General features: G+C 47.5%; 1 protein-coding gene across 1 annotated transcript in view; it reads left to right on the forward strand.

Moving 5' to 3' along the window:
• The window catches only part of LOC131213294 (netrin-B-like), a 39,465-nt gene extending 24,687 nt beyond the window's left edge, over window positions 1-14,778 (forward strand). Inside the window, exons 2-7 of the mRNA XM_058207310.1 lie at window positions 11,624-11,812; window positions 11,943-12,092; window positions 12,297-12,392; window positions 12,581-12,646; window positions 14,257-14,461; window positions 14,550-14,778. Of these exons, the coding sequence (XP_058063293.1) occupies window positions 11,624-11,812; window positions 11,943-12,092; window positions 12,297-12,392; window positions 12,581-12,646; window positions 14,257-14,461; window positions 14,550-14,694 (851 nt within the window). The 3' untranslated portion in view covers window positions 14,695-14,778. The remainder of the gene's footprint in view (window positions 1-11,623; window positions 11,813-11,942; window positions 12,093-12,296; window positions 12,393-12,580; window positions 12,647-14,256; window positions 14,462-14,549) is intronic.
• The last annotated feature ends 888 nt before the right edge of the window (window positions 14,779-15,666 follow it).

A 15,666-nucleotide genomic window follows, 5' to 3' on the forward strand; every position in this document is an offset into this window, starting at 1 on the left:
CTTGTGTAACGAGCATCATTAACGGCGGGTAATTTATTGTAATTTTATTGTAATAAGCCAACGGCAGACACCCACAGAGCCCACAGAGCCTGCCCTGTATCTGCCCCGGCAGGATGTCTGGCGGAGGCGTCGCGTTCAGCCAGAGTCCCCCCACAGACAGTGCGTCTCGGGGCCCCACACGTACGATCCTGGAAGAGTACCCGGTCGGTACCTACCTCAAGGCCTTTACCGATACAACCGTAAAGGTAAAACAAGCGCAGCAGCGGCGCCCACAAATCATTCTTCCTGTAGAGAGCAGCCCCCGGACCCGAGAGCTGTACTGTTTAATTTTATTTTACGATCCACAATCTGTTCGCCCGGAGCTGGTAAGAGGCTGCGTCAACGACGACGTTGTATATGGGTGCCACCTCGGCCGAGTGTGAATAACACGGCGCAAAGTTGTGCTCCGCGTGGCGCAGGAAGCATCTCAATTTAATACCGAGTGCAAGGTGCATCTTCCTGGTGGTTCAAGAAGTTTAGCGGTTCGAGAAGAAAAACACCATTCCATTCCTGTCTGGTCTCCCTGGACATCAGTGTCACTGCTCATGGTGATAGACCCAAGTCTTATTCGTTCCACAAATTTGCTTTTAAACCGTCCAAAAGGAAAGAAAAAATCGATCGCTGAACGGTACTTGAAAAATTGTAAACAAATACTTGCTTGTAAACAGAGAATGGACTGACAGATTGAGTAGGAAACGTCACATACGTTCAGATGAAGAGTCGAGTACTAACATAACAACATTAATTTCGGACTAGGACAGCAGCGTAGCCCTCTGTTATTGGACCACAAAACTTGCTGAACAACTCACCAGTGGCTATGTTTGTTAATGCTATGCCGCTGACAGATTAATGGGGACTCCGGAGATCGGGCCAGGGACTTTGTTGCAGCTCCAAATTTATAGACTGGACTGGCGGGCTAGGTCATCTCCTCGGCAGTCGTCAGGTCAGTGACGCCACTGTGGCTGTCCCCCCAGAAGATTTTGAGTCGCGTTAGCGTTAGCCCTCACCGGTACTGTCTGGGTCTGGGGATCGATCGCGCCCGGTCAACTGCTGACGGCCAGCGCTCAAGGGCTTCGGCGATAAATCGATATTAATTGCCCGGTTTGTCGTAAACCCCACCCTCCCAATATAAATTCCAATTTGTCCAATGAGTCCGTGGACGGGCTGAAGGAGCTGCTCTCGACACAACACCACGTGTAGATGCGCGAGCGGGATGCGAGTTCACACCACCATGTGCTAGGGATCAAACGGACCGGGCGATCATCTGCTGCCTCGCTCGTCCAGACACCGAAGGGAAGTTTGTTTTTTCGTGATCATTCGGGCATATGATGGTTGGTTTTGCGAATGAAGCGAAGTGAACCACAACAACCCAACTCGCGCGCTAAAGCAACAGCAGCACGTCATCGGATCCGGCACACGAGTTGGTCAGCAATCGATAACACGTGGTCGACGTGGTGATGTGTGGACTGTGCACTGTTTTTTTTGTGTGTGTAGACCCTTGTTGACACAGACGCCGATAATACCGGAGTGCTGTTACGGTACTTTGCTCGATGGACCGAGAAGTGGACCGACCGACTGCAGGGGTTTCTGTTTTATTTTCCGACGAATGCCTGTCAAAACTTGGCTTGGCTCCTTGGCCAAGTCCGAGGAGGTCGAAATCGTTTGATCCCGTTTGACACAAGGTTTGGTTCGGTGCGGTTCAAAGGTTTCCTCCAACGGCACAGCGCTCGCCACATATGCGAGACAGACCGGCGGGGTCTGTGTGATGTGGGTATCCGATTCCGTCCGATTTCACGGATTGCGGATCACTCGAATTGGTTTCGTTTACGTTATTGCGCACACAATTCCCTGCCGTCCGATCCGATCGGGAGTTGTTTTGTTTCGTGCACCAGAACCACATTTCAGGTGTAGCTCCTGTAGTCGGTAAATATCTGGATCCTGTGTTTTTTCTTCTGAGCAGATCGCTGATAGGCACGTGAAGCTTTTTCCAATTTCCAGAATGAAGTTTCGAACATTTCAAAACTCAAGTCGGTGACGTACCGTAACAGGAACACCCTGTAACTGCGGATGTCGAGAACAGAGGCTGGAGGTCTGGCGCGTGTCCGTTGCCTCGGCTCCGCTCTCGGTAGCTGTCGGCGGAGATCGGATCAGATCAAGCTAACGAGTGGCGGGTCCCAGGGTCAAGTGCTACTGTTGCGCCAGTGATTTGTCACAATTACGCCCGCGAAGATTCTGGCCGAGCATGCTCTGCTCGATGATCCTCCACTGATTCTCCGCTGTTCCACGCTCCGACTTTTTGAAGGGCGTTGAAGCCGTTCCACTTAATACTGAGTTCCTGAGTGAGAGAATGTTCAGTGTTGAAGAAGACCGGGAGCACCTGTGCTGGGTAAACGTCAGGCGTGACGTGATCAATTGATTATAGAGGTTTCTTCCTTCCTTCTCGAAGGTTCGTGCCCAATAACGGATGGAGGGCCCTCAATACCTGAGGTGGGCGGAGTGACGCTCCGATAGCATCGCTACAGACTCACCTACAGGGCTCTGGGCTCACCTACTGCACACCTGTTGCTGCTGCGGCTGATAGGTTTGATTGTGTTTTTTTTCTATTTCAACACCGACGACACCGCCTTTCGCCAGGTCTCTCGCAGGAGCGGCTATGTAGAGCCCAACGACTGCGACTGCTGTGGCGAAAACCTGCGAACGTTTCACACCTCACACTAATGGCGCAGCGCCACGAGCCGCGCTGAGCTCATGAGTTGGAGAACTACACCGAAGCGTGCATTCCGTATCGGTAACGGTTGTTTCGGTTAAGGGTCAAGATGGAAATAATTTTAATAATTTGCGTGTCATTAATGCTAATGACTGCCGTAACACCACTGCCTCTAGAGCGGCTCTAGGCATCTCGCCACTCGGCCAGACAAACGCAAAGCAAACACCGTACAGGCTGGTCTAGCTGAGGCGGTTGAATTAGGTAATGGCAATGTGGTTGGCAATTAGTGATCTTTGCTGCCGTTGGCTTTGACTTTTGCTCAACACCACCACCAACGATTGGATTTAACTTTTCGCGTCACCCTTTCGGCGTTAACAACTAGCAAATTGGAACGACTCCTAGCGAGATTCTCGCCTGGAATGTTGCCACGCTCTCTCTCTATCTCTCTTTCGATCGATTGAAGCCTTACGCTCTCGGCGGGTCTGTTATAGATCGCTGCTTCGATCAGCTTATCGATCGAACGTCGTTACCAGGCTGAAGAGGCCGAGGAAGGCTTCGCTTAGGCTGGCAGAGGTTCTCCCGAAGACACGGGGTCTAGAATTAATATCGGGTCGCGTCACTGTCCATAACCTGATTTTGGTCGGACGTTCAGTCCGATACGTATGCTCTCGCCAGTCGTTGGCTGGGTGCTTTATTTGATTGTCCTGCCGGCGGTCTGCATAAATTACCGTCCGAAATGTGTGTTCGGGTGAAATCCGGGCGGGGGGGATAAGCGCTATCATATTCGCCAGATCGGATCGCCACGAAACGACACGATTTTATGACCCACGGCGCTGTTTCTCGCCATTTCGCCATTTCGGGAAAGACGAGGCTCGATAGAAACGCGCAAGACAGGCAGCGGTAGGATTCCGGTGGAGGGTTCTTCCTCCATATATGAGCGCGGGTTACTCCTCAGGTTTATAATACGTTCACCTTCACCTGCCCGCTACCTGTGTCGCTGTATCCGGACCCTCCCCCCTCAAAAACTTATCAGAGATTAATTAATAGAATTAATTTTATCTGCCGTTAGTCCGCTACTGGGGCCGGCTTCTCCGAAACCCGCGAACCCCGGGACACTGGAGTCGGGGAGTCATCAAAATTGGCTTATACCGACCCAACCGAAGCTCATTCCCCAGGGGCCCAGACCAGGCCAGACCAGTTCCAGCGGCAAATCTCGTCCAGCGCTCGTTCGAGGCGAGGCGTGTGTGGCGAGTTTATGAGTTTATCACAGCCTGCCCCAAAAAGCAGGAGAGATTCGCCACGACGGTATCGCTTAGCCGGTGTGTCGGTGTGTCGTTTTAACTGCTTCGAACAGCGTATTAAGGAATCGCCTCGCACCAGTCGCGCGCTTCCCCGGCCGTGTCTGGCATGTCAGCATGGTGGCACCCTGCCGTTCGAACACGTCGTTAATTAATTGATTTATTGCCGTAGGCGTCTGCGTTATGTTGGTGCTATTAGGTGCTAAGGGATTGTGAGAGACTCGCCGTCGGTCGGTGGGATGTCGGGATGTGGTGCACTTCGTGCACAGTACCAGTAGTCCTACAACGAAAAAAAAAAACTCCTGTTTTCGTACAAGAGCCGAAGAAAACTCATTTCGAAAAATGGAAAACAGTGTCAGTGTCAAATAACTTTCAAAAGTTGTAACTAATTCTTCGGCGTTAGCTTTGATTCGCTTGATAGGATTGCTCACAGTACCTCTTACCTCTTAGTTCAAGAACACAACAGATTTTAGGAAGTACGAGGATGAAAAATTTGCCTCCGTCAATCCAAAATCAATCAGTAACATAAAATAAGATGTGTAAATTATATTAGGTTGGGGGAAAAGAAATCCATTAATTTTGCGTGAGTTTCAAAACTGTATTTAAGATGTTCGGAAGGTCCTCGATTTGTGTCAAATATGCCAATATTTTATTGGAAAATGCGTTGCCTTAATAAAAATAACTCCATTATTATTATTGTGAAAGGGTGTCATTCGTTTGGTGCACGGTCCGGACTATACGGCGCATGCATTAAAATTTCCCAACCAAGCTTCCGGACTTTCTGGGAAGTCACTAAAGACGTGTCCGACATTTTGTTGCCCTGATTGAACATAAAACCTCTTCTGTTGGCGAATTTTGGCGGAAAACCTCTGTTGTAAATAGGGTGGCGCCCAAACATCGAGCTTCTTTGTGAATCCAGCTCTACGCAAATGGCTTTAAGCTGTTTGATGATTGATCTTTAGCTCCTGGCCAATGCTCTGATTACTAAACTGCCGATAAACTTTGTTTTTTTTTGTGTGATTTTATCGACATTTTCGATAACATGTCTACCTAGGCTTTAACATAAAAAATAACTGAAACCGGTTGACGGAACCAAAATTTCACCTAGCTAGCTGTTCGGCACCATAAACACCATGCAAAATTTCAGCGGCCTAGCTTGAATTTTGGCCTTTTTCAAAGAAAAACTGTAAAGTGTACCAAAATGTCTCTATGGTGACTTCCATTATTAACACACTGTAACTCGCAAACGAATGGAACAAACAATAACCAGTGAAAGCCTTTTTTTGTAAGTGTAAAGTATCAGCTTTAAAACGAGCCAAAATTTGAAACTGTACGATGGATATGATTTCTTTTTCCCCAACCTAATAGTTTTGTTGTATTTAGGGATGATTTAAGCAAGGGATAAATTTTGGTCAAACATATTAGGAACAAGCCAAATTTCTCTTTGGCGAAAACAACCTTATTATTCGCAATGCATACCATTCCACTCAGACAGTGTGGCCAAACATCCTCGTTTTGTAATGTGGTCTTTTCTACAATACTCATTTAATTCATACATTAATCACTCCAAAGCAGAATTTATCTCAATAAGTGAGGTTTCGAAGCATGCAGTTAGTAAAATATCGTTCTCTTTTTTTGGTATTAGTCATAGTCAGGTGCAGAATTTTGTTGAAAGCAAGGTTTGATTTGTCTACTACTAGATTAGTTGTTTGGGCAATATATTAAGCGAATTGAAAATGGTTTGTGAAGGTGATATTAAGAGTATGTTTTAAAACTCATTTAATTTACGTTATTTACGTTATTTACGTTATTTACGTTATTACGTTACGTTATTAATTTACGTTATTAACTGATGAACTTGGAATATTTAGAGGGTTCTACCATAATTCAAGTTGAGAAACAGCATAATGTCATGTGAATTCTTCACCATGTGTTTCTCAGCCTTGATTTTGCATTTTGAACATGTAAACATGTAAAACATCACATTATTAATGTTCAAAAATTTAAAACATGTACTCTACTTGCTTTATTACCGAGCAAAACGAAGGCAATTGGCGTGTAAACTGAAAACCCCCTCAAGCCTCGAACTTAAACTAAGGTTATTTTCGCCGTGCTTAAATTGTCCTATGGGCACAAATGGCCGCACCAGTCTACTAGATCTCAATCTAATATTCAGCGTCTCAAAAGAGCCAGTCAAAACGAAGAGGTACTCATATTTTCACATATTATTCAAAAGTTCAGAAGCTACCAGCTCCCAGCTCCCAGGCCTAAAAACCTTTGCCACGAACAAAACTCGCCATTTTCAGATGCTTGAAAAAGGTGTCAACCAAAAAACCTATCCGATCCGGTAATGACAGTAGCTGTCAAGTACATATGCCATAAAACAAAATTGTCACATTTAGTACGTACCATGCCATCCATTATGAAACCGCATGAATTAATGCAAAGTCTCAATATAATTTGAAAAACAAACTATATATTTTGTAACATTTCCCAACCAATGAGTATTCAAATTCCCGTATTTTTCCGTGTATAACGCGCACCCATATTAAAGAGAAAAAAATTGGAAAAAAAGTTTTATATTATACATTTTTCAGATATTTGATATCCAACAAATATCAAATGATAATAATGTATTATTCTACATGTTCTTTAAATATTCTAAAGTAGACTAAAGATAAAATGTGTATACATTGCAAAAGACATACTAATATTTTATATTTCGTAATAATCTTCAAACTCAGATTCACTGCTGTCTGACAAATTGATATTCTCTAATTGCTCTTCAATGTTGTACTCCTCATTGTCACTCTCTGAAGAGTCCTCAAAAATTGCGACATCTTCAGATCCATCCAGCGCATTGCTGATGCCTCATTTTTTAAATGATTTCACAACAACTTCTGTTTTAACTTCCCTGCCATGACTTAATGACGATATTGTATGGATAATTATATTCCTAACAAATGTTTCATTTCATAATTTATTCAATAATACCATCAAATATGTACCTAAAAAAGGGCACATTTGTATGTTTAGAGGAGACAAAATTTTTACTACCCTTGTATAACGCGCACCCAGATTTTAGAGCTAAAAAAATTGGGAAAAAGGTGCTCGTGTTTTACACGGAAAAATACGGTAATAGACATTCGGCTGTAGGATGCAACCAATAAGTTTGCTCCGTCCCTTACGGAACCTGCCTACGGCTCAAAACCGTACTTTCGGTCACCATACTGCTCGCCGCAGGTTCCGATGTGTTCATGTATATTTCTGATGCTGACGTTTTCGTTTTTTTTTTCGGTATGAAGCGTTAGGCAAGAATATGCACATGTTGCACAGCGGTGCAGGAGGGCATCCCGGTAGTCAACAGCGCCGCACACATTTGGAAATCACATTTGGACTTCGCGCGGCGGCGGGAGAAACCCTTCGCCCACCGGTGTCTTCTCGGCCCTCGGCTTCGGGTTTCTTCGCGACCTCTAAAAGGCGAAAAGGCGATGCGCACCGTGCACTGCTGTGCCATGTGTGCCCCGTGCTGTGTAAGGAGATCTTGGCGAGCGAGCTGGGCGGTGGGAGAAGTGGTGGAGAAATCGCCTTTTTTGGCGGACGCCTCTGGCGGACGTTTGACGAACGACCGTGCAGGGGGCGCTGGGAGCGAACCGCATCAAGAATCGAGAAAAGGCATTCTCCGTGCAGGAATCGTGGAATGTGACTAGGTAGCGAGTGGAACCTCCTCCAACCATCCCACCTTCCCGCTCACGATTGATGTCGGACGTCCAGACCAGACCAGACCCGACGGGGCGAAGACGAAGAGGGCGGCTGACATCAACGTGGCGTTCCCTTTCGGCTGGGTCCATATCCATATTTGGTGGTGGTGTGGCTTTGGGCACTTATGGAGGGCAGGTATGAGAGGCCCTTTTCTTCGGGGGCTTATTGGTTCGCGCAAAAACCCCAAAACCGAGGGCGGCCTCGCGCGACGTCCCGAGGATGACAAATTGATGCGCTACCGTCGGCGGCCATCAGCACCCCATCTCCTGAGCCCCCGTCACCAACGTTAATTTGATTTGGCAAATTACTACGTTCTGGGCACGTTCCTTGGAAACCCCCCTTCGCTCGCTCTCCCTCTCTCTCGCACGCACGCGCGCTCTGGACCAGACCCGACTTCGTCTTGGACCCAGACCTCGCTACCCAATACTTCCCGAAAGAAGTGTTGGTGGGGCAATTAAATGAACTTGAGAACATCGGCGCTCCGCTAACTGTAGGCGTTGCTCACTCTCACTTTCTCTCTCTCTCTCTCCCTCTCTCTGTCTGTCTGTCTGTCTCTTCCTGTTTCCTTCGCTCGATCGCTCGCTCGCGCGCTCAAAAAGGGGTTTCGCCGTGGGACCGGAAGTGGCACCTTGTAGATATTACTCAACACCTTCCCGGTTCGAACAGGGAGTGCTGCTAGCTACGTCCTGTTGTGTCAGAGCAAAGACAGCCCGAGACGTGGCCGCGTGGTCCCCATAAACACGGTACTTCGGTGCCGCGCCGGAAGGAGATGAGCGGTGTGCTGCGAATTTCACATTAAAGTGGTAAAAATAAATACAACCCGGAGTCGGTCCGACATGATGGGATGGGGGGGATCAGCACTCAGTGGGATTTGGTTGGTGGAGACGTGGCTAGGCTCTTGTTGTGCTGGTGGAACTTCTGATAGGTTCCAGATATCTCTCGCCAGCCGTCGGTAGCGATCCGTATTAACGATTTAGGAGCTCATGGTAAACCACACCCTTTCTTGTCCCACCGAGGCACACGCAGCGTTGTCTTTCTGCCGAATCAATCTGCGTTTGGCAGGCGAAGTTGATCGGTTGTTCTAAATGAAATCATTTGTCCAGTGTCAACAGTCAAGGCAGTGTTGTCGCAAAAGCATAATCAGGAGGACCAAATTGCCATTGGCTAGAGCCATCTGTTTACGCAATGCGGAATTCATACGTCCTGGTACCCTGGTAGATAGGAACCGCCAGGAGTCGACCAATTGCTTGAACTGCTCCTTATCGTCGGGGTATATCTGCCGTTAATGCGATTGCTGCTGGCTGCCCCGGGCTCCGTAGAAGGGCTGTGCGAGAAGCCGGTTAAGGAGCCCTCCGACTTTTCTCTCTCTCTCTCTCATTCTCCCTTTCCCTCCCCCCCTTCCACTTGCTTCATTCTTCTTCGCACGCACGCGGAGGTAAGTAGGTAATGTTGGCAAATATTTATTGGTATTAATTTGATTGCCTTTCTCGGCGTTCGGATCGCGCAATCGCAAGATTGGAGGGTTCGCGCGATTCGCCGCAAGCGCACAGAGTGGTGCGCCGTGTGTGCGCCAACCCCCGCTGCGCAGCGGGTATCGATAAAGTGTTGAATATGTGGGGAAAATGTAGCAAAAACGGGGAGATCTCTTGGAGGCGGCAGCAATGCTTGCTCTCGCTTTATATGGGCGTACGTGTCACGCTGGACCCGTCCAATCTGCGCGCGCATCGATTCTCCCGGGCCGGGCCCGGATCGCAAGGCAGAGAAAGAAAGACTCTCTACGGCTAACCTGTTTTGTATAGGGTGATCCATCAAGGGGTCGGATTTACCGAAGCCCCCTTGATTGCTTGACTTTTAAAGCACCAAACCTCCTTCCGGGTGTAGAGGTTGCTACACATGTCAATGGTAAAAAGTTCGGCCATTTTGAGTAATCAGTCAATTTTTGACAGCTGTCAAAACTGTTCTTTTGCTTAGACAAGATTTGGCTCATCGTCGGTTTTACTCTATTCCAAAAAATGGATGACAAAGACATTTTATCAAAGTTTTCGTGGAAAACAAAATGAAGTCGTGATCGTCGAAAAGCCAAATTTGGTCGAATGTGAACAGTTTCGCTTCGAGTTTTCTTCGATTGCAGGGGTCGTGGTGCATCATGAGTTGATGCTAAAGGATAGAACCGTCGATAAAGAATATTTCCTACAAGTTATGCCCAATTTGCCCGAAGCAATCCTTCTCCAACGCCCGGATTTGTGGGAAATCCAAAAATGGTTGTCGCGCCCCTGATTATTAATTGACTGATTATTCAAAATTTGTTTTTGTTTTGCATGTATTATAGAGATTTTTAGCTTGAGCTAATTCGTCTCTTTTATGTACTAGCTTAGCTATAATTAATTCTAATTATATTATATTCTGTTTTATTTTAAATTAATGTAGTGTGATGTTATAATAGTGTTGTATGACTAGGTTTTCCGTTCCAATCCAACTAAGTCGAAAATTCTTTTTTTTTCTTCTAAATTGTAGTCTTCGTTTTCCTTGCTCGGTCGTTCTCCGGTAGATTTCTGGGCATTTTTCCCTGGTCCCCTTGAAGATTATAACCGGCAACGAAATCGAAATGTTCTATTACTATTTCGTAGTTTTGAGATGATAACCTACGATTTGATAATTTTTTAACATTTCTTGAGTTGGATTGAAGCGGAAGGAAACTTCAATGTAGTTTATACTACTTTAACATAGTAAATTGAATTTCGATATATGTCGATATAGAATAATGTGTTGTAGTATGATGGATTATTCAAAATGGTTGTACTTTTTACCACAAGTCACTGATATTTGGCGTGGGACGTAAAAATTGTAAAAAAAATGTAAATGTAAAAATTTTGCGTGGGACGAAATGGCTATTTTAATAAACAGAATCAGGACGAATTGCTCAGGGGCTCAGAAAACCCCACGCGTCGTGCAAGAGAATCCAATGCATCAGAATCCCCGAAAACACCCTTTTATGGACCACCCTTTACCGTGATGGGGATGGGGTGTGGGAGACTTATGGGGAGGGAGTTCCGCACACGCACGTGAAGCACGACGACGCCCTACGCGACGCTGGGGAACGAACGACGAGAGGAGGTGCCCTTCGGGGAGCCAAATCGGGGGATGCTGCTGACCTTCCTGATATATACTGTTCTCCAGCTCCGGTTGCCAAGAAGTGGGAAGCCAAGTACAGCGAAGAAACGCGCGAAGAAGGGCGCCGAGAGCGCCCCCACAAACCCTCTCGCCCCCGGCCGAAGGCTATGCGCCGTCGGACTCACCGAGGTCCGACGCCGATAAATCGTGTCATCGTCGTCGTCGGTTGACAATTCCCATATCGGCGGTGGAGTGCACGAAGGGGAAGGAGCACACCGGTGGCCCCACCTTCCTACCTACCTTCGTACCACTCTTCGCTGGTTCCGTGTCAATCGGGTGAAGTCGTTGAAAAATAAAAAAAAAAACAGACAGACACCAGAAAGGGCCCCCGATTTCCTTATTCGGGCTCGGACGCCCCTTGTCTGCAGGCGTACATGTACCGGTCAAGTGTGGATGGGGGGGTGGGGGGGAGGGTCCTGGGTGGTGGGTCGTTTCATGCAGGCGACAAATTGCTGATGTCTTGCTTTTGGCATACCGCCTGGAACCCCTCCCCAGCCCGAGAGTGTCTGCTGGGTCCTTCGCCAGGTCCAAACCAGTTCAATCGCCACTGACCAAAACGGATGACCAATTTTTGACCAACGAATCGCGATCCTTCTCTCAATCGCCATCTCCTTTTCTCTCTCTCCTTTTCCCCATCTGTACACAGTTTGCCAGTGTAACGGGCACGCCCGCAAGTGCCGCTTCAATCTCGACCTCTACAAGATGTCCGGCCGGGTGTCGGGCGGGGTGTGCAGCGACTGTCGGCACGATACGACCGGGCGCCACTGCCACTACTGCCGCGAGGGCTTCTACAAGGACCCCACCAAGTCCATAAGCCACAAGAAGACCTGCAAACGTGAGTCGCACCGTGCCGCTGATTGATCCGATATCTCGAGCTCGAGCTGGAGCCTTCGGAAGGCTCTCGCAGGCAGGAGCACCAGCACCAACTAACCTCCATCTCCCCCGCCTGTCTCTCTCTCTCGCAGCGTGCGATTGCCATCCGATAGGTTCGTCGGGGAAAAGCTGCAACCACACGTCCGGCCAGTGCACCTGCAAGGAGGGCGTGACGGGCCTGAACTGCAACCGGTGTGCCCGAGGCTATCAGCAGAGCCGCTCGCATATCGCGCCGTGCATCAGTACGTATCACTCCATCTCCCCGACTCGCCCACGTTCCCTGAGACCCGAGACGGCTACGCCCCAGCATCTGGAGCACACTGGAGCCCTAGAGCGCCTTGGCGATGAAGTCCATTTATTCCCTTCCAAAAGCCCAACTTAGCAGTAGTACTAACAGCTGGTTTGGTTCTAATCGTTCCGCATTCGCTCTCGTCCTCGATTCGCAGAGATACCGCGGGTCATCAACATCAATCACCAGGCGCAGAACACGGCCCCGGAGTCCTACCACTACGATCCGGACGCGAGCGAAAGCACCAAAGAAAGTGAGTGTCCAGAAGCTGTCCACAGGCAGTAGGCGGGGGGCGGGTGTGGTGTGGATCAAGGCCGTCAAGGCTCACCTCTGATGAGGGCGCCTGGTGCCCGATGGCGCCCTCTCTCCCTTGACGCCTCGACTCTCACTCTCTCTCTCTTTCTTTCTTGCTTTGTTTCTTCCAATCCTTCGTGATTCCAGATTGCCCCAAGTGTAAGTTCGACACGAAGCGACTCAACTTGAATAAATTCTGCAAACGTGACTACGGTAAGCACACATCATTATGGGGGTCTCTCCCCCAGGTATTCACTGGTCCCAGACACACCGAGTACTAGGCTGTTCAATAAGTTCGTAGCCTCGACAGGAAAAATACATTTTTTTATGGTTTGCAATACACTTTATTATTCAGTGTGACCTTCCTGAACATCAATAAACTTGTTCCCAGGAGGCTCTAACTTATAAATTTCGTTCCTGAAGTGATAATCTGAGAGGGCCTCAAAATCGCAGCTGTTTGACGTCAATATTTGATAAAAAAAAAACGCTTTTCACGCATGATTTGTTTAGGTCTTAAATCAGATGGAAGTCGCTAGGGGCCAAATCTATTCAATACGGTGGATACTCCAACAATTTGAACTTTAATTCATGAATTTTTATCATTTTTAAAATGCTCTTGTGACAGGGTGCATTGCCCTGACGAAAGAGAATGTTTTTCTTCTTTAAATCGGATATTTTGTCATGAATTTTCACTTTCAGTAGGTTTAGAATGTTAAACCAATAATCAAAGTTTATGGTTTTACCAGTTTGCAAGTAATCCGCTAACAAAATTCCATTCACATCCCAAAAAGTGGATGCAAACATCTTTTTTTAGGCAAAGCACTCCTTAGCCTCTTGATTTCATTCAAGATTATTGCAAACAGCTTTCTGAAACCCAGTACTTCAGTCCAAATATTGGTTATACTGTTCAATGAGATGCCTAGGTTTTGTACTAAATCTCTTTCAGTGATTCGACGATTTTCCAATATGAGGTCCTGTAATTTTCTATGATTTCATGTGTTGTGTCTGTTTTTTGACGTTTTCGACAAGGATCGTCTTGAAGGCTTCTACGAGCACATTTAAACTCAGAAATCTTATTTTTAACCTCCTAATTAAAGATGAAGAGTCCTTGTACACTTTGAACATTCGTTTTTAAATCTTCTTTGCTTTTAAATCTTTCAAAAACAAAAATTAAGTCACTGCACGATACATGATTTTTCCCTTTGTAAAAAGTACTGTAACGCCTCGACCACACTATGAGTTTTTTCTACAGGTTTTTTGATAAGCTAGCATTCACACTTGAAGTTTTTGCGCGAGATATTCCGTGAGCTCCAGTGAGTGAAATGACAGTTCGTTTGTTTATGCTTTGATTTTTCAGTTTCCTTTCCTTCTCCTTCTAGTGCCATTTTTGTCAAAATTCAATCCGCTGTAGAAAAACTAGCCATATTTTTGGAAAGCAATAAAAATTTGCCGAAATTTACCGTAAACTGTCAAATTGAAAAAAATACCCCCGAAACGAGAAAATATCCCATAAACATAAGGCGCTCAAAAGCACTCAAAGTAACCCACGGAACTCTAGCAAAAGATTCATAGTTTCTTGGCCTGCCATACATTTTATCCAAGTTTCTCATAGTGTGGCGCCCGGGTAACATTTCGATTTTTGACTGGCTTGTAAAAAAAAGGTGATATCGAGGCTACGAACTTATTGAGCACCTCAGTACCTCAGCTGGAAAGCCGAGCCTCAAATTCCGCTTTCGAGCAGCCGTTTCGAGCAGTTCGAGCGATGTGCCCCTACGATACTTCTAACTTGTTTCGGTGTGTTTCGTTTCCGTTCGGCATCGCAGCAATCATGGCCAAGGTGACCGGGCGCACGACCCCCGGGGGGAAGCATGGGCCGCGCGAGGAGGTGCGCTTCAACCTGCAGGTCCAGTCGGTGTTTAAGTCGAACAGCAGCCCGCTGCTGGTGGCGAACCAGCGAAAGCAGAGCGTCGGGCTGCTGGTGCCCACGAAGAACATCGACTGCCGCTGTCCGAACATCAAGATGAACAAGTAAGTGTGCCTGGCAGGTGGTGGCAGGTGGTGGTGTGTGGGTCCTCCATTGTATTGTTCTTCTTCGTGGCGCACCCCCGCGACCTAGGTCCTACCTGATCCTGGGGATGGACACCAAGAGTGGCAACCCGGAGAACCTGCTGCTTGGGCCGAAAACGATCATCATCGAGTGGAAGGACGACTGGAACCGTCGGCTGCGGCGCTACCAGCAGCAGGTCGGCTCCTGCAACTAGGAGGACTCCGCCGGGTCCGCGGCCATCGCCGGTGAGTGAGATAGGTGAGGAACGAGCGGCCGATTCGGGAGGCATCACCAGGCAGGCAGGCAGGCGGGCACCACACTCCAGTTCGTCCAGTTCGCTCGAGCTCGAAACTGCTCGAAACTGCTCGAACAAGCTCGAAATGGTGCATTCGTGTGATGGTGCACCACACAACACCTCCCCCCCACCCCCCTTTCACTCTCTCACTCACCGGTCAGGGTCAGGGCCGAGCCGAGTATTTTATTTTTTATTGGTGCGCGTTGCGTACTTATTTTTATTGGTGCGCGAGCTCACACGGACCCTTTTGTTGGACCCTACTATAAATACTCTGTTACAGCAACCTGTTTGCTTTAATTCGAGCAGCTCCTTTATTGGGAACGATTCGTCCCGATCCCGATCCCGGTTCCGGTAGTTTGGTGGTGTGGTGCCGCCACGACGTTGCACTTTTTTTGCGGAGCAGAGCGAAGTAGAAGAAGAAGTAGCGAGATGATGAAGCACGAAGATAGAGAGAGAGAGAGAGAGAGAGAGCAGAATGAAATAACATATGAACTATATACGAGTTAAGGGGCGGCGTATTTGTCGACAGAACAACTAACACAAGTAATTAGTGTCGCGTGGAGCAGCGGCGCGCGAAGCATGGTTGCGCGGAGCACGTGCGCCCAGTGTTCACAGTATGCTATTTTGTATTTTTACTAATTTTTTACTAATTTATACATATATAAAATGCGCACAAGTGCATACACACATGCACACATATCAACATATATAACTGTGTGCTTGTGTATATGCGCGTATGCTCATGTATACATAAATATATGTGCACGTATAATACATAATATGTATCATAAGCCACTCGGATGTGTTTTTGTGTATGTACGTATGTGCCAATCTGCACGTGAAGGCAGGCATTGGGAGCGAAGGGCGGGAGCGGGGATCTGCGGTTGGTGC

This window comes from Anopheles bellator, chromosome X, assembly GCF_943735745.2.
Source record: "Anopheles bellator chromosome X, idAnoBellAS_SP24_06.2, whole genome shotgun sequence".
Taxonomy (NCBI): Eukaryota; Metazoa; Arthropoda; class Insecta; order Diptera; family Culicidae; genus Anopheles; species Anopheles bellator.